At 48.6% G+C, this 23082-nt stretch overlaps 1 protein-coding gene across 1 annotated transcript in view; it reads left to right on the top strand.

Annotated features, from left to right (window-relative positions):
• The window catches only part of LOC309563270 (RRP12-like protein), a 29500-nt gene that overhangs the window by 1322 nt on the left and 5096 nt on the right, over nt 1-23082 (top strand). Inside the window, exons 2-9 of the mRNA XM_082267675.1 lie at nt 950-1170; nt 3817-3900; nt 10687-10763; nt 10843-10948; nt 14872-14988; nt 15094-15232; nt 15313-15317; nt 15482-15582. Coding sequence (XP_082123801.1) covers nt 950-1170; nt 3817-3900; nt 10687-10763; nt 10843-10948; nt 14872-14988; nt 15094-15232; nt 15313-15317; nt 15482-15582 — 850 coding nt within the window. The remainder of the gene's footprint in view (nt 1-949; nt 1171-3816; nt 3901-10686; nt 10764-10842; nt 10949-14871; nt 14989-15093; nt 15233-15312; nt 15318-15481; nt 15583-23082) is intronic.

Genomic DNA, 23082 nt, shown 5'->3' with positions numbered 1-23082 from the left:
CGGGCATCCTACCTTCACCGCTGCCGAAGACCCAATCAAAGCATCATTCGGCTCTGATTGGGTCTCTGTGTAAAAACCCGGAAGTGATGTCATGACCTATCACATCATCATCATCATATCATGACGTCACTTCCGGGTATTCGGTGCCAGATTAAAAAAAATAACAGCCTTCAAAACAGCCAAACTTGACGTTTTGAATGCTTTTAAGTGCAGAGGAGGAGTTTGGGGTCTTTTAGACCCCCCAGATCCCTCCACAGGAGTACCTACCAAGTGATAAAACTAAAACATTTTTTTTTTTTTTTTAAATATAAGAAAATATCAGCCAATATTGGCCGATACCAATATGCAATGGCCAAAATATCGATATTGGCAACGAAAAACTTATATCGGTCGATCACTAGTGTGGATGCACTGTGGTTTATTCCCTATGTGTTTTTAGATGCATTCTGGTGCTATTTAGATGCGCTGTGGTGCATTTTTGATGCTCTGTGATGCATTTGGATTCACTGTGGTGCTGTTTTGATGCGTTTGGATGCACCATGGTGCCTTTTTGATGCGCTGTGGTGCAGTTTGGATGTACAAAAAACACAGCAGTAGATGGCAGCAATGAGGAACTTTTTTAAGTCATTCTAACTTTCTTCATTCGGTAATATTCAGCAGAAGAATCGGCCATTGGATGAAGGTAAGTATAGAACTGGGGGAAAGTAGGAGGATGGGAAAGGGGGGTTTGGATAGGGGTGCCTCTGGAATGGGGAGGGGGGTGGGCCTTTGGAATAGGTCGGGGGGGGGGGGGGCTTTGGAATAGGTCACGAGGTGGGGGGGGGGGGGGTTGTGGGTAGGTCGGGGGAGGGGGTAAAACGGATAAATGTACATTATTGTATATCATGTGACTAATAGTCTGATCACCTGGGATACATTGATGCCATTGGTTGATGTTTCTGTTCTCCAGGGAAGAGTGAGCTGACGGTAGACGCTGTAAAGCTGCACAATGATCTGCAGGCGGGTTCCCTGTCCATACAGAAGAGGCCGGAGGAGCAGATGGAGGACGAGGAGGAAATGGTCACAGAAAGATCCAGGGCCACCTTCCTCAGCGGCCTCTCCGACTGCACCAACCTCACCTTCAGCAAAGTCCAGAGATTCTGGGAGTCCAACTCGGCCGCTCACAAGGAGGTGGGTGACGGTTCTGGAGCTCTGCAGGATAACTTCACTCCCACTTGCTGACCAGGACTTTGCTGGCGATTTTTGTTTACAAGTTTAAATTGGTCGTTTTGGCTTGAAAATTATTTATAACCCCTAAATATTATATATTTATTTTTAGCAGAGACCCTAGAGGCTCCTTTCACACGGCCGCTCCGTGTGAAAGGTCCGCTGCGGGACTTTTTTTTTTTTTTACCACGGAGCGGATGACATTTCTGTCATCCGCTCCGTGTGCCCGCATATCATCCCATCCGTTTGCGGATGATATGCGGACATAATGTATGTCTATGGCACTGCGGGTGTCAGCGGATGACACCGCTGACACCCGATTTTCCTTCCTTTCCGTGTTTTACACGGAAGAAAAAATGGGTTCTGTTCCATTTGTAAAAACGGAACAGAACTGAATGGAGGAAAATCGGGTGTCAGCGGGTGGTATTCCGCTGACACCCGCAGTGCCATTCACTTACATTATGTCCGCAAATCATCCGCAAACGGATTGGATGATTTGCGGACACACGGAGCGGCCGTGTGAAAGGAGCCAGAGAATGAAATGGCGATCGTTGCAATTTTTTATGTGAAACCGTATTTGCGCAGCAGTTTTGCAAAAACAATTTTTTAGAAAAAAATAAATAAATTTTAATGAATTCTAAAAACAAAACAAAATATAGCCCAGTTTTTTTTGTATAATGTAAACAATGTTACGCAGAGTAAAAAGATACCTAAGGCCTCTTTCACACGGAACGGACTGTATTGCGATCCTCTCCGGCACTTTTTTTTTTTTTTTACGGACACGGGTGACACTTGTGTCACCCGGTCCGTATGTCCGCATATCATCCCATCCGTTTGCGGATGATATACGGACATAATGTATGTCTATGGGATTGCGGATGACACCGCTGACATCCGATTTTGCGTCCTTTCCGTTTTTTTAAACGGAAGAAAAATAGGGTTCTGTTTCATTCCAAAAAATGGAACAGAATTTAAAGGACGGAAATCGGATGTCAGCGGTGTCATCCTCTGACATCTGCAATCCCATTGACATGCATTATGTCCGTATATCTCCTGCAATTGGATGGGGTGATATACGGACATACGGAACGCCCGTGTGACAGAGGCCTTACCTTGCTTTAAAACTGCGCACGCTGGTGGAATGGTGACAAACTGCGGTACATAAAAAATCTCCATAGACGACGCTTTAATTGCCTTTACAGATTGCCTGTTAGAGCTACAGGGGAGGTCTAGTGCTAGAATTGTTGCTCTCGCTCACACCTTTATGGTGATATCCCATGTGTGGTGCGAACACTGTTTACATATGAATGCACAACTTACGTATGCGTTCGCTTTTACGCACGAGTATGGAGGGGTGGGGGCGCTTTCAATTTTTTTTTTTTTTATATTTATTTTATTTTTACATTACTTTTATTCCTATTGCAAGGAGTGTAAACATCCCTTGTAATAGAAATAAGGGATGACAGGTCCTCTTTATGGAGAAATTTGGGGGTCAAAAAGACCTAAAATCTCTTCTTTACCTTTTTAAAAGCAAAAGATCAAAAAAAAAAAAAAAATCTTTTACTCTTATAAAAAAAAAAAACTTGTTTACTTCCAGCCTGCACAGGAAGTGAGGTCATGACTTTGCTTCGGTCCTCCAAGGCCATAGAGGCGATCAAAGCGAATCTACTCTTTGGTCACCTCTGGGACTAGCTGGCCGCACCGTCGGATCATTTCTCGGGTGAACTGGTGGAAGCGGGGAGGAGGTCTCCTTCCAACGTTTGAGGTTTCCAGAGGTTCAAAAGAGCCAGCCAACGGCTGCAAGAAAAAAAATTATATATATATAGAGCTATAAGAATGTAAGACCAGAAGAATGTTCCTTACATTGGTGGTCAGTGGGAAGAATGCTCCTTACATTGGTGATCAGTGGGAAGAATGTTCCTTACATTGGTGGTCAGTGGGAAGAATGTCCCTTACATTGGTGGTCAGTGGGAAGAATGTCCCTTACATTGGTGATCAGTGGGAAGAATGTCCCTTACATTGGTGATCAGTGGGAAGAATGTCCCTTACATTGGTGGTCAGTGGGAAGAATGTCCCTTACATTGGTGATCAGTGGGAAGAATGTCCCTTACATTGGTGGTCAGTGGGAAGAATGTCCCTTACATTGGTAAACAGTGGGAAGAATGTCCCTTACATTGGTGATCAGTGGGAAGAATGTCCCTTACATTGGTGGTCAGTGGGAAGAATGTCCCTTACATTGGTGGTCAGTGGGAAGAATGTCCCTTACATTGGTGGTCAGTGGGAAGAATACTCCTTACATTGGTGGACAGTGGGAAGAATGCTCCTTACATTGGTGGTCAGTGGGAAGAATGCTCCTTACATTGGTGGTCAGTGGGAAGAATGATCCTTACATTGGTGGTCAGTGGGAAGAATACTCCTTACATTGGTGGTCAGTGGGAAGAATGTTCCTTACATTGGTGGTCAGTGGGAAGTCGTTATCTATTGTTTCCTCCAATGCAGTGATATAATTGTTATGTGTTTTTTCTATCTGTGTGTTTTCTCAGATTCATTTGATCTATAAGACTTCTATCACTGATACAAAGTTTGGATCTCATTAATGATCTCTCTTAGATCTGTGCGGTTCTGGCGGCTGTAACTGAAGTGATCCGCTCTCAGGGAGGGAAGGAGACAGAAACAGAATACTTTGCTGCTCTGGTGAGTGATTTCTCCGCATGTTTGCCATTGTTCTCATTTGTGGAATGTGCGGCTCTATAATGGAAATCTGCAATCAGATATAAGGAATAATATTATGGACGGCAGTACTCCTGTCAGTAATATTTGTATTTTGTTGAATATTTGCATTATAGAGCCGCACATTATGAAGCATGAATACATAAACCTTTACTGTGTGCGGTTTATTTTTTAGGCTTGTGCACAATTTATTTATTTTATGTATTCTGAATAATGAAGATTTGGTTTTTGCATTTTGGACCTTTTGCTTTTAATATATTAGAGGGAAAATAAACTTCTGTGGACCTTGCAGCACTCCTGAGGTGTATTAATATCGCCTAAAGGAGTCGGGGTGCTAACAGATTTGCTGAGTCCCTCCCTTCTCTGTAGAGCTTTGTCATTAGTGGACACTTACTCTACAAACCTTTGGATTGTGTCCTATTATCACAGTCCGGTGTGTCTTCATGGGAAGTTACTGAGGTAATATTATGATGCCCCCCTGGCAGGTGATATGGGTTCAACCATGGCAAGATATCTAAGTACCAGCTGGTCTTCTCCAGAGCTCCTGGTGGTGGTAAAGTGTGGGAATCTCTAGTGATTCTGGTTTACTTTGCTGCAAACACTATTTTGCAGGCTACAGGATCTCCCCACCAAGGGCTGCTGCAGCAGAAGGTTTATGGTGTGGAGATTATTTTTAGGACGATAGACAAGTAAGTAGTTGGGTCCACATAGGGGGTCATGATAGTCAGCAAGAGAGTAGTCTGTTCCAGGCAGAGGTCATGGCAGGCAGCAGGCAAGGATAATTTGTCTGGTCCAGGCAGAGGACGTGGATGGCAGCATTCAAGAGAGTAGTCAGGTCTAGACAGAGGTTATGGCAGTGAGCATTCAAGAGAGTAGTCGGGTCCAGGCAAAAGTCATGGCTGTCAGCAAACTAGAGAGTGGTCAGGTTCAGGCAGAGGTCATGACAGGCAGCAGGCAAGAGAGTAGTCAGGTCCAAGCAGAGGTTTTGGCAGTCAGCAAGCAATAGAGTAGTTTGTTCCAGGCAGAGGTCATACCAGGCAAGAGAATAGTCAGGTCCAGGAAAAGGTCAAAGGTCGTGGCTCTCAGCAAGCGAGAGAGTGGTCAGGTTCAGGCAGAGGTCATGGCTGGCAGCAGGCAAGAGAGTGGTCAGGTCCAGGCAGAGGTGGTGGCAGTCAGCAAGCAAGAGTGGTCCTTGCAGAGGTCATAGCAGGCAAGAGAGTGATCGGGTCCGACTCCAGACAGAGTTTATGGCAGTCAGCAGGGAGGAGAGTAGTCGGGTCCATTTCAGAGTCTCAGCAGTCAAGAGAGTAGTCAGGTCCAGGCAGAAGTCATGGCTGGTAGCAGGCAAGAGAGTAGTCAGGTCCAAACAGAGGTAGTAGTAGTCAGCAGGCAAGAGAGTAGTCGGGTCTAGGCAGAGGTCATGCCAGGTAGCAGGCAAGGATAATAGTCTGGTCCTGGCAGAGGTCATGGCTGGCAGTATTCAAGAGAGTAGTCGGGTCCAGGCAAAAGTCATGGCTGTCAGCAAGCGAGAGAGTGGTCAGGTTCAGGCAGAGGTTATGATAGGCAGCAGGCAAGAGAGTAGTCGGATCCAGGCAGAGGTCATGCCAGGCAGCATTCAAGAGAGTAGTCGGGTCCAAGCAGAGGTCATGGCAGTCAGCGAGCAATAGAGTAGTTTGTTCCAGGCAGAGGTCATACCAGCCAAGAGAGTAGTCAGGTCAAGGAAAAGGTCAAAGGTCGTGGCTCTCAGTGAGCGATGGGGTGGTCAGGTTCAGGCAGAAGTCATGGCTGGCAGCAGGCAAGAGAATAGTCCAGTCAAGGCAGAGGTCATGGCTGGCAGCAGGCAAGAGATTAGTCAGGTTCAGGCAGAGGTCGTGGCAGTCAGCAAGCAAGAGTGGTCCTTGCAGAGGTCATAGCAGGCAAGAGAGTGGTCAGGTCCAAACAGAGTTTATGGCAGTCAGCAGGGAGGAGAGTAGTCAGGTCCATTTCAGAGTCATAGCAGTCAGCAGACAAGAGAGTAGTCAGGTCCAGGCAGAGGTCATGGCTGGCAGCAGGCAAGAGAGTAGTCAGGTCCAAACAGAGGTAGTAGTAGTCAGCAGGCAAGAGAATGGTGAGGTGCAGGCAGAGGATCATGGCGGTCACCAGGCAAGAGAGTAGTCAGGTCCAGGCAGAGGTCATGGCTGGCAGCAGGCAAGAGAGTAGTCAGGTCCAGGCAGAGGTCATGGCTGGCAGCAGGCAAGAGATTAGTCAGGTCCAGGCAGAGGTCATGGCTGGCAGCAGGCAAGAGATTAGTCAGGTCCAGGCAGAGGTCGTGGCAGTCAGCAAGCAAGAGTGGTCCTTGCAGACTTCATAGCAGGCAAGAGAGTAGTCAGGTCCAGGCAGAGGTCATGGCTGGCAGCAGGCAAGAGAGTAGTTGGGTCCAAACTGAGGTAGTAGTAGTCAGCAGGCAAGAGAGTGGTGAGGTGCAGGCAGAGGGTCATGGCGGTCAGCAGGCAAGAGAGTGGTGAGGTCCAGGCAGAGGTCATGACTGGCAACAAGCAAGAGTTTAGTCAGTGTTAATTTACCACAAAAGAACAGAACCAATTTATTTGCCCCTAGACATGGTATATTCAAAACAATAACATTAGCAATATAATAAAATATATCCCAAGTCATATATATGGTTAAAACGTGACAATCCTCTTCAATAATAAAATCCTTGCTGGTCACCATGTGATTCTCCACCAATCCAAAGTAGGTCAGATAAGCATGGGATTTATATCCATAACCTTGAATGATTGCCGTCTCCCCAACAGCTTGTGGTCCTCACAAAGGTACCCAACATTCAGGAAGGCCCCATAGAGTGTTATATTGTTTTTAATAATAAAAAAAAGTTAGAACCAACCAATCACGCACTCGCATTATACAAATATGTACACTGCAAATCCCTGAGCATTGCAATATGGCTGCCGTCACTGAATACGATACAGCCCCAAGCCACAGGGGATCGCTGTTCTCCTTATTTTTACAACGGCTTGCAGAGCACCAGTGGGATGACGCTCAACACTTTTTGTCGTTGCATCTTCCTCAGGAGCGTTCGCCATCACACATGGCACCTTAAATCCCAGGCCGTTACCCCTGGATGTTCCAGATTCTGGTACATTTTGTGAACCTTTGGTAATTGTATATTGTATAATGATGGAGCTAGGTATAGCAACCAGCAAGTGCCGCTACCATTGGTGAACACACGGGCGGCTCAGAAGCGAGCACACATGAGTGCCCCCAGAGCAAGCAGCTTGTTATGGGGGAACTTTGTGGAGGGAGAGGCAAGAAGCGTTGGCAGGGGACCCAAGAAGAGGAGTATCAGAGCTGCTCTGTGCAAACCCATTACACAGAGCAGGTAAGTATAACATGTTTGTTATTTTAAAAGAGAAGTATGGGATTTTTTTAAAATTTTACAATCATACTTCGCTAGGTGGATGCTGAATCTGTCCCCGCCGGCTGGAAGACAGAGCTGTGCGGTCAAACTGTCAGTCGCCGCTCTCTGCTCTACGAGCGCTGGGCTGTGGAGGGGTGGGGGCGGCCGGCTCAGGCTCTCAGCGGCTCACTAAGAGGCTGAGCCGGGTGCGGGTCCAGGCATATGGGCCGATCCCCAACTCTATTGTCACAATCTTTCCCCAGCCTTGATTGGCTCTGTGATGTCTGTGACTGAAAACGGGGGATTCAGGAGTGCAGAATGAACTGCACTCCTCTGATCCACAGGAGAAGTACAGCCAAACCGGCTTTCCCCGTACTCCTTTAACCACTTACTGACCGCCCGCTGCAGTTTCACTGCAGCAGGCTGGCTCGGTTGCGCGTAACGACGTAGCTCTACGCTGATTGCGCTTGTGGTGCTGGGGGGGGAGCGCCCCCACTAGGCAGCAGGGATGCGGATGCATGGGGCCAGTGGCACCAATTTCCGCCGGGAGAGGATGGTCTGCTGTTGCAAACACAGCTGACCGTTCTACCTGGAATGATCAGAGTGCCTGTGATCCTTCTATATAGGATCACATGTCTCTGATCATTTCACAATCTCCCCCCCCCCCCCCCCACAGTTGGAATCACTCCCCTAGGCTCACATTGAACCCTTTGATCACCCACTAGGTTAACCCCTTCCCTGCCAGTGTCATTATTACAGTGACAGTGCATTTCTTTAGCACTGATTAGTGTAGTAATGTCACTGGTCCCCCCAAAAAATGTCAGTTCGGGGTCCGATCTGTCCGCCGCAATGTCGCAGTCCCGCTAAAAATCAGAGTTTTGGCTCCAATGCCTTCCGCTGCTGTCATCCTTAATACATAGAATGCACCTTCTGCCTTTAAGATATTAATTCATAAATTCAACCCTTGGGGTAAAGCAATTCCTCAGCACGGCTCTGGAAAGCTGACCCCTCCAGGGGACACATTTTATTTTGCCTTTGATTGGTCTTCTCTTCATTTTACTAACTGATAAAGAAATAAAATGTGGAACTCCCTCCGTGGTTTGTCTGTACTCTGCAGAACACAGGAACCATTTGCAGTATATAATGTGTGTATACACCGATCAGCCATAACATTATGATCACTGACTGGTAAAGGGAATTTATTTTAGTTAGTTCTATAGGGCTGTCAATCTACACAGTGCTTTACATATACATTCACATCAGTCCGTGCCCTCAAGGAGCTTGCAATCTAAGGTCCCTAACTCGCATTCATACATGCACATAGTAAGGCCAATTTATACAGGATCCAATTCACCTATCAGAATGTCTTTGGAGTGTGGGAGGAAACCGGAGTACCCAGAGGAAACCCACGCAGGCACAGGGAGACCATGCAAACTCCAGGCAGATAGTGTTGTGGTTGGGATTCGAACCAGCGACCCTTTTGCTGCTAAGTGAAAGTGCCACCCACTACACCACTGTGCGTCCCTCTTCGCCACCACTGTGCCGCCCTCTTCGTCACCACTGTGCTGCCCTCTTCGCCACCAATGTGCCGCTCTCTTCGCCACCAATATGCCGCCCACTTCGCCACCACTGTGCCGCCCACTACACCACTGTACCATTACAATGGCATCTGAATATTTGGTAGGATATATATATATTAGGCGGCAAATGAACATGTTGTCCATGAAGTTGATGTGAACGCAGAGAAATAATGGGGATTGCAGTTTGTTGTGTATGGGGGCTGTGAAGCCCATGGTGACCCGTGTCCACAGCCATAAGCTTCTACAATGGTCACATGACCATCAGAACTGGACCAAAAAAGAGAAAAACTGAAATATCACATGGTCCTAAGTATTCAGACCCTTTGCTCAGTATTTAGTAGAAGCCCCCTTTTGATCTAATACAGCCAGGAGTCTTTTGGGGAAAGATGCAACAAGTCTTTCACGCCTGGATTTGGGGATCCTCTGCCATTCCTCCTTGCAGATCCTCTCCAGTTCTGTCAGGTTGGATGGTAAACGTTGGTGGACAGCCATTTTTAGGTCTCTCCAGAGATGCTCAATTGGGTTTAAGTCAGGGCTCTGGCTGGGCCAATCAAGAACAGTCACGGAGTTGTTGTCAAGCCACTCCTTCCTTATTTTAGCTGTGTGCTTAGGGTCATTGTCTTGTTGGAAGGTAAACCTTCGGCCCAGTCTGAGGTCCAGAGCACTCTGGAGAAGGTTTTTGTCCAGGATATCCCTGTACTTGGCCGCATTCATCTTTCCCTCGATTGCAACCAGTCGTCCTGTCCCTGCAGCTGAAAAACACCCCCACAGCATGATGCTGCCACCACCATGCTTCACTGTTGGGACTGTATTGGACAGGTGATGAGCAGTGCCTGGTTTTCTCCACACATACCGCTTAGAATTAAGGCCAAAAAGTTCTATTTTGGTCTCATCAGACCAGAGAATCTTATTTCTCACCATCTTGGAGTCCTTCAGGTGTTTTTTAGCAAACTCCATGCGGGCTTTCATGTGTCTTACACTGAGGAGAGGCTTCCGTCGGGCCACTCTGCCATAAAGCCCCGACTGGTGGAGGGCTGCAGTGATGGTTGACTTTCTACAACTTTCTCCCATCTCCTGACTGCATCTCTGGAGCTCAGCCACAGTGATCTTTGGGTTCTTCTTTACCTCTCTCACCAAGGCTCTTCTCCCCCGATAGCTCAGTTTGGCCGGACGGCCAGCTCTAGGAAGGGTTCTGGTCGTCCCAAACGTCTTCCATTTGAGGATTATGGAGGCCACTGTGCTCTTAGGAACCTTAAGTGCAGCAGAAATCTTTTTGTAACCTTGGCAGATCTGTGCCTTGCCACAATTCTGTCTCTGAGCTCTTCAGGCAGTTCCTTTGACCTCATGATTCTCATTTGCTCTGACATGCATTGTGATCTGGAAGGTCTTATATAGACAGGTGTGTGGCTTTCCTAATCAAGTCCAATCAGTATAATCAAACACAGCTGGACTCAAATGAAGGTGTAGAACCATCTCAAGGATGATCAGAAGAAATGGAAAGCACCTGAGTTAAATATATGAGTGTCACAGCAAAGGGTCTGAATACTTAGGACCATGTGATATTTCAGTTTTTCTTTTTTAATAAATCTGCAACAATGTCAACAATTCTGTGTTTTTCTGTCAGTATGGGGTGCTATGTGTACATTCATGAGGAAGAAGAATGAGCCTAAACGATTTTAGCAAATGGCTGCAATATAACAAAGAGTGAAAAATCTAAGGGGGTCTGAATACTTTCCGTACCCACTGTATATGCTACATTTTTTTTTCTCCCCATAGATGACCTCTCTGGAAGCCGTTGAGTCCGCGGAGTCGCTGTCTGCCGTTGCCTACCTGCTGAACCTGGTTCTGAAAAGGTCAGTCTGCCTGTCTGTTCCCCAGTGGTGGGCGGGGCTTTGGTCCTTCATCTTGCATTTATCTAATGATGTATTTCAGGGTTCCAGGTCCTGTGCTGATTAAGAAATTCTCGGACACATCGAAGGCCTTCATGGATATTATGTCCTCACAGGCCACCAGCGGCAGCACCTCCGCTCTTAGATGGGTAAGTCGTGTTCCTTGTATTCCCCTGTGTATAGAATTTCCTGTTTCTGGAATATTAGAGAAGCGGGGTCGTGTCACCTACATCTGATATGACATTTTATGGTCGATGCTTTTGAGATTTAGAGAGTGTCTGTATTTTAAAGTGGTTCTAAAGCAGCCGTCATTAAATGGCGGCCCGCGGACCAAGAGCGGACCGCACAGTGCTTCCGCCTCGACCGTCAGGCCACCACCTACGAGCAGGCATTGGTTTGCTGGGATCGCGGGTGTCCCAGCAACCAGTGACATCCACGCCCCTCCACTTCTGACTGCTCGCGGTGTACGCTCTCACTCCCAGCCGAGCCGCGAGTTAGGGGTGTGACGTCTCGTGCACGCCCCGCCTCCCTGCTCCTCACTGCAGCTCCCGGGTCTTTCACTCCCCGCCGGGCCGCGAGTTAGGGGCGTGACGTCTAGTGCACGCCCCGCCCCCTGCTCCTCACTGTGGCTCCCGAGTCTCTCACTCCCCGCCGGGCCGTGAGTTAGGGGCATGACGCCTCATGCACGCCCCGCCCGCTGTTCCTCACTGGGGCTCCCGGTGTACTGCGGCAAGTTGAAATAATCGGCAGTACACCGGCTCTCACTCCCAGCCGGGCCGCAAATTGGGGCGTGACATGTGCGCCCCGCCCCCTGCTGTTCGTGGCTCCTGTCTCACACTATGCAGTATGTTTCGTATTTTCTGCCCCCCGCAGCCTCCTGACTCCTGCCTCCTGCCTCAAAGGTATGTGGGGCACATTTCAAAAGGGATTGCTGATCAGAATATTTTTTAAAGTGCACACTGTTGGGCATATTTTGTTATGGGGCACATTTTGTTGTGCCCATCAGAGTTCCCTATAAGTGCTCATTAGCATGCTACACTATTTATTTTACGTTAAGGGGCATGCTGATGGCCACATTTTATGTTAGGGGGCACTCAGATGGACATATTTTATGTTAAGAGCAACGCTGATGGGCACGTTTTGTTGTGCCTATCAGAGTGCTCCTTAACATAAAATATGTCCATCTGAGTGCCCCCTAACATAAAATGTGGCCATCAGCATGCCCCTTATTTTATGTTAAGGGTCACGCTAATGGACGAACTTTATGCTAAGGGTCACGCTGATGGGCATATTTTGTTTTGTCCATCAGAGTGCCCCTAACATTAAATATGCCCATCAGCGTGACCCTTAGCATAAAATAAGGGTCACGCTGATGGGCACATTTTATGCTAAAGGTCACGCTGATGGGGAAATTTTATGCTAAGGGGTACGCTAATGGGCACATGTTACGTTAAGGGGCACGCCGATGGACATATTTATGCTGTGGGACACACTGATGGGCATATTTTAGGTTAAGGGGGCACACTTATGGGCACAATTTATGTTAAGGGGGCACACTGATGGGGACAACTGACGAAAGGGGGCACTGTGATGTGGACAACTTATGTAAAGGAGCACTGTGATGGGGACACCTGATGTAAGGGGGCACTCTGATGGGAATGCCTGACGTAAGGTGGCACTGTGATGGGGACACCTGATGTAAAGAAGCACATTGATGGGGACACCTGATGTAAGGGGGCACTCTGACGGGAATGCCTGAAGTAAAGGTTGCACTGTCATGGGGACACCTGATGTAAAGGAGTACTGTGATGGGCACAGACTTGAGATTCGGACCTCGGCCCAAAGAAAATTATAGCGACCGGACCTCCTTGAATTTTAATTCATTACCCCTGTTCTAAAGCCTAAATGTTTTTACCCTTAACTACTTCCCGCCCGCCGTCAAATGACAGTGGAGCAGGTTCAAGGGTTTCGTTCTGGGACTACGTCACATGACAGCGCCTGGGTATGGCCGCTCTCGTGTGCCCGAAGTGTGGCAATTGTGGAACACAGCGCAGCCATGATTGGTGACGCTGAGGGTGACCCCGATCTTAGTAATGGCGTGTCTCTTTACCCTTGTCATCGGCTGTGTCCAATCTCAGCCAATCACATGTAAATGCCAAAGTGCAGTTTATCGTCTCTCCTTGCCTCGCAATGACAGAGTGTGTGAAGAGGAGAGCCGATCAGCTCGCCAAAGGAGCTTCACCAAAGTATTGAGTAAAGGGTATGAATACTTATGTACATGGGATTTTTTCCTTTTTTATTTTAAATAAATTTGCAAAGATCTCAAACAAACTTCTTTCACGTTGTCATTATGGGGGAAAATTTGTAGAATTTTGAGGAAAATAATTGAATCCATTTTGGAATAAGGCTGTAACATAAGAAAATGTGGAAGAAGTGAAGCGCTGTGAATATGTTCTGGATGCGCTGTACGTCAATGGAGTACTTTAGATTTTTTTTTATGGCAATTAGGGACAGGTGGGTGGAAGAAAGGGGTGGGAGAGAGTTCTTGTTTTGCCCAGAGTTGGACTTTAAGTTTTCCCAGAGGCAGGCTATAAAGAGGATTTTCAACCTTCACGACCCCCCCTATAGATTTCTTTGTAGTCTTGTCCCCCGTTTACCGGATGCTGAGCTGGCCACACTTTAGATTCTCCCCCACACCGAGGATCCAACGTTGTCCGGCTGAGATCCTCTTCTCTGCAGCCGCTGCCGCCAGATCCCACACCGCCATGTTTATATGTGACATCGAGAAGGCTGCGCCAGCTCTTCCGGGTTCTGGTGCAGCCTACTGATGACACGCCGCTAGGCCCGCCCCCCCTCCTCTGTTTTAAGTGCAGTGACGTACTTGTTTCGTTATTTGGGGGACTAGATGTCCAAGGTTTGGGTCCATTGGCTCCATTTTGTATGCCTTTGTGGGACACGGCACCATTTTAGAGGTGTGCGCTGACTATATTTTATGAAACGCCTCGCGAGATCGCATAGCCGCCCTGGTCATGACAACGTTCACGACTAGAGTCTCAGCGTGCCTCTGGTCGCGGCACCCCATTCCAAGATGTCGTAGTGAACTGCCGGGAGTGGTGCCCCCTTAGTTCCAAGGTGTGGTGAGTAGTGTACCCCCTTCTTTTCTCTACGAAATGCTGGGGTGGACGCGGGCCCTTCCTGGGGATGTTGGGACAGGTGGGTGGAAGAAAGGGATTAGGTGAGGGTTCTTGTTTTGTCCAGAGTTGGACTTAGTTTTCCCAGAGGCAGGTTATAAAGAGAAATTTCTACCTTCCTCCACCCCCCATAATTTTCTTTCTTGTCCCCCTGCTTACCTAATGCTGAGCTGGCCACACTTTAGATTCTCCCCCACACTGAGGAGCCAGTGTTGTCCGGCTGAGATCCTCTTCTCTGCAGCCGCCAGATCCCGCACCACCATGTTTATCTGTGAAGTCAACGAGAAGGCTGCGCCAGCTTTCTACCTTCCTCCACCCCCCCATAATTTTTCTTTCTTGTACCCCCGCTTGCCTAATGCTGAGCTGGCCACACTTTAGATTCTCCCCCCACACCGAGGATCCTGCATTGTCCTGCTGAGATCCTCTTCTCTGCAGCCGTTGCCGCCGCCAGATCCCACACTGCCATGTTTATCTGTGACGTCATCAAGAAGGCTGTGCCAGCTCTTCTGGGTTCTGGCGCAGCCTACCGATGACCTACCGTGCCGCTAGGCCTGCCTCCCTCCTCTGTTAACTCGTTTCGTCGTCGGACGTCTTCCAGGGATGAATTTTCTTCTGAATGAATTTTGCACACTAACTGTTGCATAATATTGATGTGTTTTTTTTTTTTTTTTTTTGGCACAGAACTTTCTTGTATTTTTTCTGATTGTATTAATTGATAGTTTTTGCTTTTTTGCACATGTAGCACTTTTATGTATTGAGGTTGGTAGATACATACATCTGTGGGGGCGCAGATTGTAGTTGAACGGTGATATCTCTGTCCATTTTCATATACTTTGTACGTGTTCTGTAATCTCCTCATTATTACGTCTTTTTCTTTTCAGATTGTTTCATGCTTGTCAGTACTGCTTCGGAAACAGGACCTGTCTGCATGGAGTTATCCCTCCACTCTGCAGGTGTACCATGGCTTACTCAGCTTCACTGTCCATGCAAAGCCAAAAGTAAGTTATAGACAAGGAACAGCGAGAGACCTTAGAAAAGGAAACCTTCAGTGGTCTGTGGGTACAATAGTATTATCTGACCCCACCGTGTGTGATTTGTTGTAGGTGCGGAAGGCCGCTCAGCTTGGCGTTTGCTCCATCCTGAAGGGCAGCGAGTTCATGTTTGCAGACTCCGCCCCCGCTCACCATCCTGCTGCCCAGTCCACGGCAAAGTTTTGTGTCCAGGAGATTGAGAAATCGGGAGGTAAGAGTTCTGTATTGGTGGGAAGAAACAGATTGAATCATGTTTTTAAAAGTTTTTTTTTTTCTCTGGATTTTCTGTAGTTTGGGTATAGGATTGTGTATATGGAGGTTTTCTATTTATTTATTCTGTTTATCTCTGTTGAACCAGATGGATTTGTGTCTTTTTATTTTTTTTCAACCTAACTTTATAACAATGTATATTCTGGTCACAATGATGACACTTTATCTTTTTTCTGTGTTTGTTTTGCAGTCCGTTCTTACAGAGTGTGTGGGCCCTCATGTAAAAGACATTGGAAGTGTTTCTTCTGCTCCAGTATCAGGACCGGCTGGACACCTCTATAAAATGTTCAAGTGAGTCCTTATGAACCCCATTATATTTAATGCAACTATGATGAATTTCCAGCCCCAAGGTTTCACCTGCAGCAGAGTCACCAGCGTCACATGACCCTTACTGTCCTTTTTTTTTTTTTTGTGTGTGTGAATCAATCGCATATTAACCACTAGAGGGGCCCCTTTCTGTCCAGACCATTTTTTAGTGCTGTGATACATTGGGGTTGATTTACAAAAACTGGAGAGAGCAAAATCTGGCGCAGCTCTGCGTAGAGACCAACCAGCTTCCAGGTCTTCTTGTCAAAGCTTGACTGAACAAGCTGAAGTTAGAAGCTGATTGGCTACCATGCACAGCTGCACCAGATTCTGAGCGCTCCAGTTTTAGTAAATCTACCCCTTTGACTGGCAATGACTATCATGCAAAACTTTACCAAGATCATTTGTGTAATAAATAAATATATATGTGTGTGTGTGTGTGTGTGTGTATATATATATGTGTGTGTGCATCTCATAAAATTGGTGAACTGGAGGCACTGAGGACTTTCATGGTATCGTATGAACTCGCAATGAGAAAGTATTATAAAAAACCAAAGGTTTATTATATATACATGGGTAAAACATTCCCTTGAAGGGCAACACACACAAAAATTATTGTATAAAAATACATCACAAACATCCAGACATGGTCCACTGCAAGGTGGATCCACAACTAGGAAAATACAACGTACACCACCTCCTCTTAAGGATTGATTGTCGGCTGTGGTGTCTTCCCTGAAGGGGGGATCCCCAGACTAGATCCAATTGTACTCTACATGTTTCCCGGATACACTGCTTCTTCAGGATCCAATTGTACTCTACGTGTTTCCCGGATACACTGCTTCTTCAGGATCCAATTGTACTCTACGTGTTTCCCGGATACACTGCTTCTTCGGGAGACACCACAGCCAACACCCAATCCTTAAGAGGAGGTGTTGTACGTTGTATTTTCCTAGTTCTGGATCCACCTTGCAGTGGACCATGTCTGGATGTTTGTGATGTATTTTTATACAATAATTTTTTTGTGTGTTGCCCTTCAAGGGGATGTCTTTTACCCATGTGTATATATAAAAAACTTTTGTATTTTTAATAATATTTTCTCATTGTGAGTTCATACGGTACCATGAAAGTCCTCTGTGCCTCCAGTCTGCTAGTTTATTGTTGTGTCCAATTTTCAGACGAAGGTACCTAGTTAATTATTACCCCGTGCAGCACACACCATATATCTCATAGATTTAGAATATCATCTAAAAGTTAATTTATTTTGGTAATTCAATTCAAAAAGTGAAACTATATATATATGCGTTACACCCAGAGTGATATATTTCAAGCATTTCTTTATTTTTAATTTTGATGATTATTGCTTACAGCGAGTGACACCCCAGAGTTCAGTATCTCAGAAAATTAGAAAATGACATAAGACCAATGAAAAAAAATCTGATTTTTAATACAGAAGTGTTGGCTTAGTGAAAAGTCTGTCCATGTACAGTATAGAATGCACTCAATACTTGGTCTGGGTTCCTTTTGCATGAATTACTGCATCAATGCGGCGCGGCATGGAGGCGATCAGCCTGTGGCACTGCTGAGGTGTTATGGAAGCCCAGGTTGCTTTGACAGCGGCCTTCAGCTCGTCTGCATTGTTGGGTTTGGTGTCTCATCTTCCTCTTGACAATACCCCACAGATTCTCTATGGGGTTTTTGTCAAGCAAGTCTGCAGGCCAATTTAGCACAGTGATACCATGATCATGTGACCAGGTATTGGTAGATTTGGCAGTGTGGGCGGTGCCAAGTCCTGCTGGAAAATTAAATCTGCATCTCCATAAAGCTGGTCAGCAGAGGGAAGCATGAAGTGCTCTAGAATTTTCATGCTAGAGGGCTGCGCTGACTTTGGACTTGATAAAACACAGTGGTCCAACACAAGCAGATGAAATGGCTCCCCAAATCATCACTGTATTGTAAAGCCTGCCTTTACACACTGTATAGGAAATTTGTAAATTCTGTATTTCTCTTGCGTCCTCCGACAGTCGCCGCCTCCTCTAAGTCATCACAATTGGGTATTGTCCACCTATCCGTAGGACTAGCTAGGCATATAGACTTAGTCAAAAGACATTAGCATGTACACACCCACGGGGGCTGTCCCATCTGGCCAATATCCCCCCCTGCATCACCACTCCCAACTCAGTTTTAGTTTGCCTAGCATCAGGAATAGTCAGGCTTCCCTTGTGCTGGGGCTTCAGTCTCAGCCTTCCTAATCTTTTATTTGATTTTCTTTGAAAATTTAAGTTTTTTCTCTCACTTTACTAGCTGTTTATTTTGTCAGCTTTAGTGTTAGTTTATTCTTCGGATGAAGATGGATCCTGCGGTGCTGGGATTCGGACTGACCGCCCTGGTTCTCCAGGGCACAGAGGGTCAGATGGACCCCCAGCCCGCAATCGAGCGTTCAGCTATGGTTCGCCCTGGCACTAAGAACGACCCATCCCTGCTCGCTGCAGGGATGCAGCCGTGAGGTGGCTACCTCACAGGACTCGTCTGCGGTGCTGCAGCATCATGTCCCTGGCTCTCGGCACTCCCTGTCAGGAGAGGACAGAGGTTTATCCGTGCATAGAGGCTCCCCCACGCCATCGGGTACAGGTAAGTACTTTTCTGTGTGGGGCCTCTGTCTGGGGTGGCAGTCTGTGTTGCTGTGTGTCCCCATGTCTGTGCCTGTGTGACTCCCTGTGCGATCCCTGCGGGGTTCGTTTTGTGCAAATTGTATGTTTTTTTGCTGGGGGTCCCGGTCCCTGTGTCACCTTAGGTGCATGTTGGGGGTGCAGACGTGCGTGTTGTGCGGCGACCGCTGCGGGGGTATGTTCGCGCGGTCCACCATGTTTTTTACTGCACATGGATATGGCCCCTCTGGGGCGAGTGTACAGATCGTTTTGGCGCCCTCTGCCGCCATTTTGTGTGCTGTGGAACGATCGGTTCGGCCTCATGTCGGCGGCCATCTTTGTGAAGCCTCCAATGCATTTCCTATGGGCAGCCATTTTCCCTTAGGTCTGGCTTATAGCCAGCCCCTCCCAGCAGCATTTCCTTTTCCTCTCAGGCAGCAAAGGACACAGGTAGCAACGATCTGCGGGCTCTGCACTGCATCTCTCTGTCTTCTTCTGCATACTGCTTCTGGCTCAGTTTCTTTCTCCTTTTGGGGGGGTCTTCATAGCTGTGACAGTAGCGGTGGGCTGCGCACTCCGCAGCGCTATTTAAGGGGACAGTACATCATTTTTGCACTGTAATTTTTTTCTTGAGCCATGGATTCTTTGGTGGGGGGCCCCATTTCTCCTGTGGCTCCGCTGCGACCTGATTTAGCTGCTGTAGTTGCGACTTTAGTGGCAAATATGGAAATGCTGATGTCTGAACGGGCTGCGAGAAAACCGCCCAGGCTGTCTCTCTTCTGATTCAGATGGGGATATGGCTGCTGCTGCTGCATTTGCTGCTGCTGCGAGCGGGCCGCTCATCCTTAGACCCCCCCGGGGTCTGAGGGGGAGGCTGCAGTGGAGGGTGTTGACACATCCTCCCCAGGGTCACCTGCAGAATGGGCGACCATGGATGAGTTGATTATTTCGGTTAAAGAAACCTTGCATTTGGTGGATGAGCCTAATCCTCCGGGCATGGTGTCCTCCTTTGGGACGCACAGGACGCGCAAGTCTGCGCAGGTTTTCCCCTGCCCAGCTGAATTTCATTACACTGTCAATGAAATGTGGCGCACGTTAAAACGTCCATTCGTGGTGCCTAGTCGGTTCAAATTGCTTTATCCTTTTGCGCCGGCTACGGAATCGCGATGGTGTGTGCCTCCACAGGTAGATCACACTGTGGCTGTACTGAACAAGGCTACCTTGGTTCCTACTGAGGATACTCCGGTTTTCCGGGATCCCACGGACCGGCGGTTGAAGTCTCTAGCCCGCCATTCCTATACGGTGGCGGGTTCGTTATTCAAACCCGTTTTCGCGTCCGTTATGGTGGCTCAGGCGGTGGCTGATTGGATCACGGTGTTTAGAAACGACCTAGTGTCTGACGACGTGCCGCCTGCCCGACTGGACATGGTGGACCAGATCCACCAAGGAGTCATGTATTTGTGTGATGCAGCCTTAAATGAGGCCCCCTTGGTGGCTTGCCTCTCGAGTGTCGCAGTGCTTAACCGGCGACTGATATGGCTGAAGAGCTGGTCGGCCGACCAGTCCTCACGAAAAACAGTTGCTGATTTTCCCTATGCTGGCTCTCGCCTTTTTGGCGAGGCATTGGATACCCTGGTGAAAGGCGTCACGGGGGGCAAGAGCACTATGCTGCCCCAGAACACGAAGAACAAGTCCTTCCGTGGCAAGCGGGGTTCTGCGCCTAGATCCACTCAGGGGTCCTTTCGTGCCTTTCGGAACCAATCCAAGGGCAAGCCCTTCAAGGCCCAGGGCAACCAGATGAAGCCCTGGGCGGGTAAGCAGAAGACCGGCAACACCGGCTCGGCGGGACAATCCACCTCTGCCTGAAGGGGTGCCCTCACCCATTTCAGGGGTGGGGGGAAGTTTGCGCGGTTTCCTTCAACCTTGGCTGCTCCGGGTATCGGACAGGTGATTCCAGGAAATCGTTCGATCAGGTTACAAGAACTAATTCCTTTCCAGGCCGGCGGACAGATTCTTTCCCTCCAATCTTCATCTGCTTCCAGGGCGTCTGCGGGATTTGCATCAGGCGGTGCAGGACCTGCTTGCTCAGGGAGTGATTGTACCGGTACCTCACCGGGACAGGTTTCGGGGGTTTTATTTTAATCTGTTCACTGTGCCCAGGAAGGAGGGCAAAGTGCGTCCTATTCCGGACCTAAAAGCGCTGAACCGCTTCGTGCGTGTTCGAAAGTTTCAAATGGAGTCTCTCCGTTCGGTTGTGGCCTCCTTGAGTCCGGGAGAATTCCTGGCTTCGATAGATCTGAAGGATGCGTATCTGCACATCCCCATTTTCGGGGGTCATCAGCGGTACCTTCGGTTTGCTATCGCAGAGGACCACTACCAGTTTGTGGCGTTACCTTTCGGTCTCGCTTCGGCTCCAAGGGTCTTCACCAAGGTGTTGGCACCGGTTCTGAGCCTGCTATGGGCCCAGGGCATTGCGGTCCTGGGGTACCTGGACGATCTGCTTCTGAGATCAAGGGCGAGCCAGGACCTTGTGTGCGACCTGTCCATTACGGTACAGACGCTTCAGGAGTTCGGATGGACCATCAACGTTCAGAAATCGGCGTTGTCTCCATCGCTTCGCCTTCCCTATTTGGGAATGGTTCTGGACTCTGCTCAGGCAAAGGTGTTCTTGCCAGAGGACAAGCTCCGGACTTTGCGGCACAAACTCAGGTCCCTCAGGGACAATCCGTCCTCGTCACTCAGGACCTGCATGCGGGGCCTGGGGTTGATGGTGTCGGCCTTCGAGGTGATTCCCTTTGCCCAGTTCCACACGCGGGCTCTCCAGGCGGAGATCCTGGCCAGGTGGGACAGACTTCCTCAGTCCTTGGATCTGGAGGTGTCCTTGAGTCGCCAGACCAGATTGGCTCTTCTGTGGTGGATCCAGTCCCCGGCGGTGGCGGAAGGCAAGTCCTTCCCTCCGTTAGTGTGGACGGTGGTTACCACGGACGCCAGCCTGTCGGGCTGGGGTGGAGTCCTGGGCAACCTGTCTGCCCAGGGCACTTGGTCGGAGGAGGAATCCTCCCTCCCGATAAATGTGCTGGAACTAAGAGCATTGGCCTCGGAACCGCACATGGTGATTCTGGTGGCACCGGACTGGCCTCGCCGGTCCTGGTACGCCGACGTTGTTCACCTGGCAGTGGCACCTTCGTGGCGCCTGCCTCTGCGGGAAGATCTTATGTCTCAAGGTCCGATCTTCCACCCTGCTTTACGGTCGCTGGCTTTAACGGCTTGGCTGTTAAGACCCAGGTCTTGAAGGACAAGGGTCTACCTTCTGAGGTTATTCCTAGCCTGATCAAGGCTAGGAAATCTTCCTCTGGTAAGATTTATTACCGTACCTGGAAGGCCTACTTCACCTGGTGTGAGTCCAGGGGGTTTTCCCCTCGTTCTTACTCGGTGTCGAGGATCTTGGCTTTCCTCCAGTCTGGAGTGGATCAGCGCCTGGCGCTGGCCACAATAAAGGGCCAGGTGTCAGCTCTGGCGGTCCTTTTTCAACGCCCTGTGGCGTCTCATTACTTGGTGCGCACCTTCATTCAAGGTGTGCGACATTTGGCTCCTCCTAGAAAGGAGCCTTTACCTCCATGGGACTTGAATTTGGTCCTGTCTGCTTTGCAGCGTGCTCCCTTTGAGAATATCAGGGAGATATCGTTGTCTCTGCTGTCGAAAAAGGTTGCTTTTCTTGTGGCGATCACTTCGGCTCGTAGAGTATCGGAACTGGCGGCGTTGTCTTGCCCGTTCCCCTTACTTGATAATTCACAGGGATAAGGTGGTTTTGCGACCACCCCCATCCTTCCTTCCCAAGGTGATCTCTGATTATCACCTTAATGAGGACATTGTCCTGCCTTCGCTTTGTACGAAGCCTAAGCATCCGAAGGAGATTGCCTTGCATTCCTTGGATGTTGTTAGGGCGATCAGGGTTTACCTGAAGTCTACGGAATCCTTTCGGAAGACTGATTCCCTCTTTGTCCTTCCTGAGGGACCTCGGAAGGGCATGGCTGCGTCTGCAGCAACTATTGCCAAATGGATCAGACAGACCATTGAGCAGGCTTACGCCTTGAAGGAACGGGTTCCGCCCTTCCCTGTTAAGGCGCACTCTACCAGGTCTTAAATTACTTCCTGGGCCTATTGGCATCGGGCCTCGGTGGCCCAGGTGTGCAAGGCGGCGACTTGGTCGTCGGTGCACACTTTTTCAATGTTCTACAAAGTAGACGTTCTGGCATCAGCTGATGCTTCCTTTGGCCGCAAAGTTCTTAGTGCGGCTGTGCCATGATGGACCCTTTGTTTTTTCCTGGGTCCCTGGCTGTTGGCATTTGCTTTCCTGGGCTGTTGCTCCCGTTGAGCATTGTTTGTTGCTGTTGCCCAGTTGGTTCTTACTGTGCATGTAAGATTCCTTTCTCTGATGTGGGTACTGCGTTACCTTTTCTACGGTTGCGTCTCCCACCCCTCATGTCTATACTGCTTTGGGACATCCCAATAGTGATGACTTAGAGGTGGCGGCGACTGTCGGAGGACATAAGAGAAAACTGAATTTTTGTAAAATCTTACCTGTAAAATTCCTTTCTCTGAGTCCTCCGACAGTCGCCGCCCCCGCCCCTCTTTTGGGGTTTCTTCTTGTACACTTACTGCTATGCTACCAAACTGAGTTGGGAGTGTCACTGCAGGGGGGGGGGGGTATTGACTAGTGGGACTACCCCCATGGGTGTGTATATGCAAATGTCTTTGTTATTTTGACTAAGTCTTATGCCTAGCTACTCCTACGGAGCGGAAGTCAATACCCGATAGTGATGACTTAGAGGTGGCG

This window comes from Pelophylax lessonae (genome assembly GCF_965119305.1).
Source record: "Pelophylax lessonae genome assembly, chromosome: 9".
NCBI lineage: Eukaryota > Metazoa > Chordata > Amphibia > Anura > Ranidae > Pelophylax > Pelophylax lessonae.
Note: the sequence above shows the minus strand (reverse complement) of the source record. Positions and strands in the feature narration are given on the sequence as shown.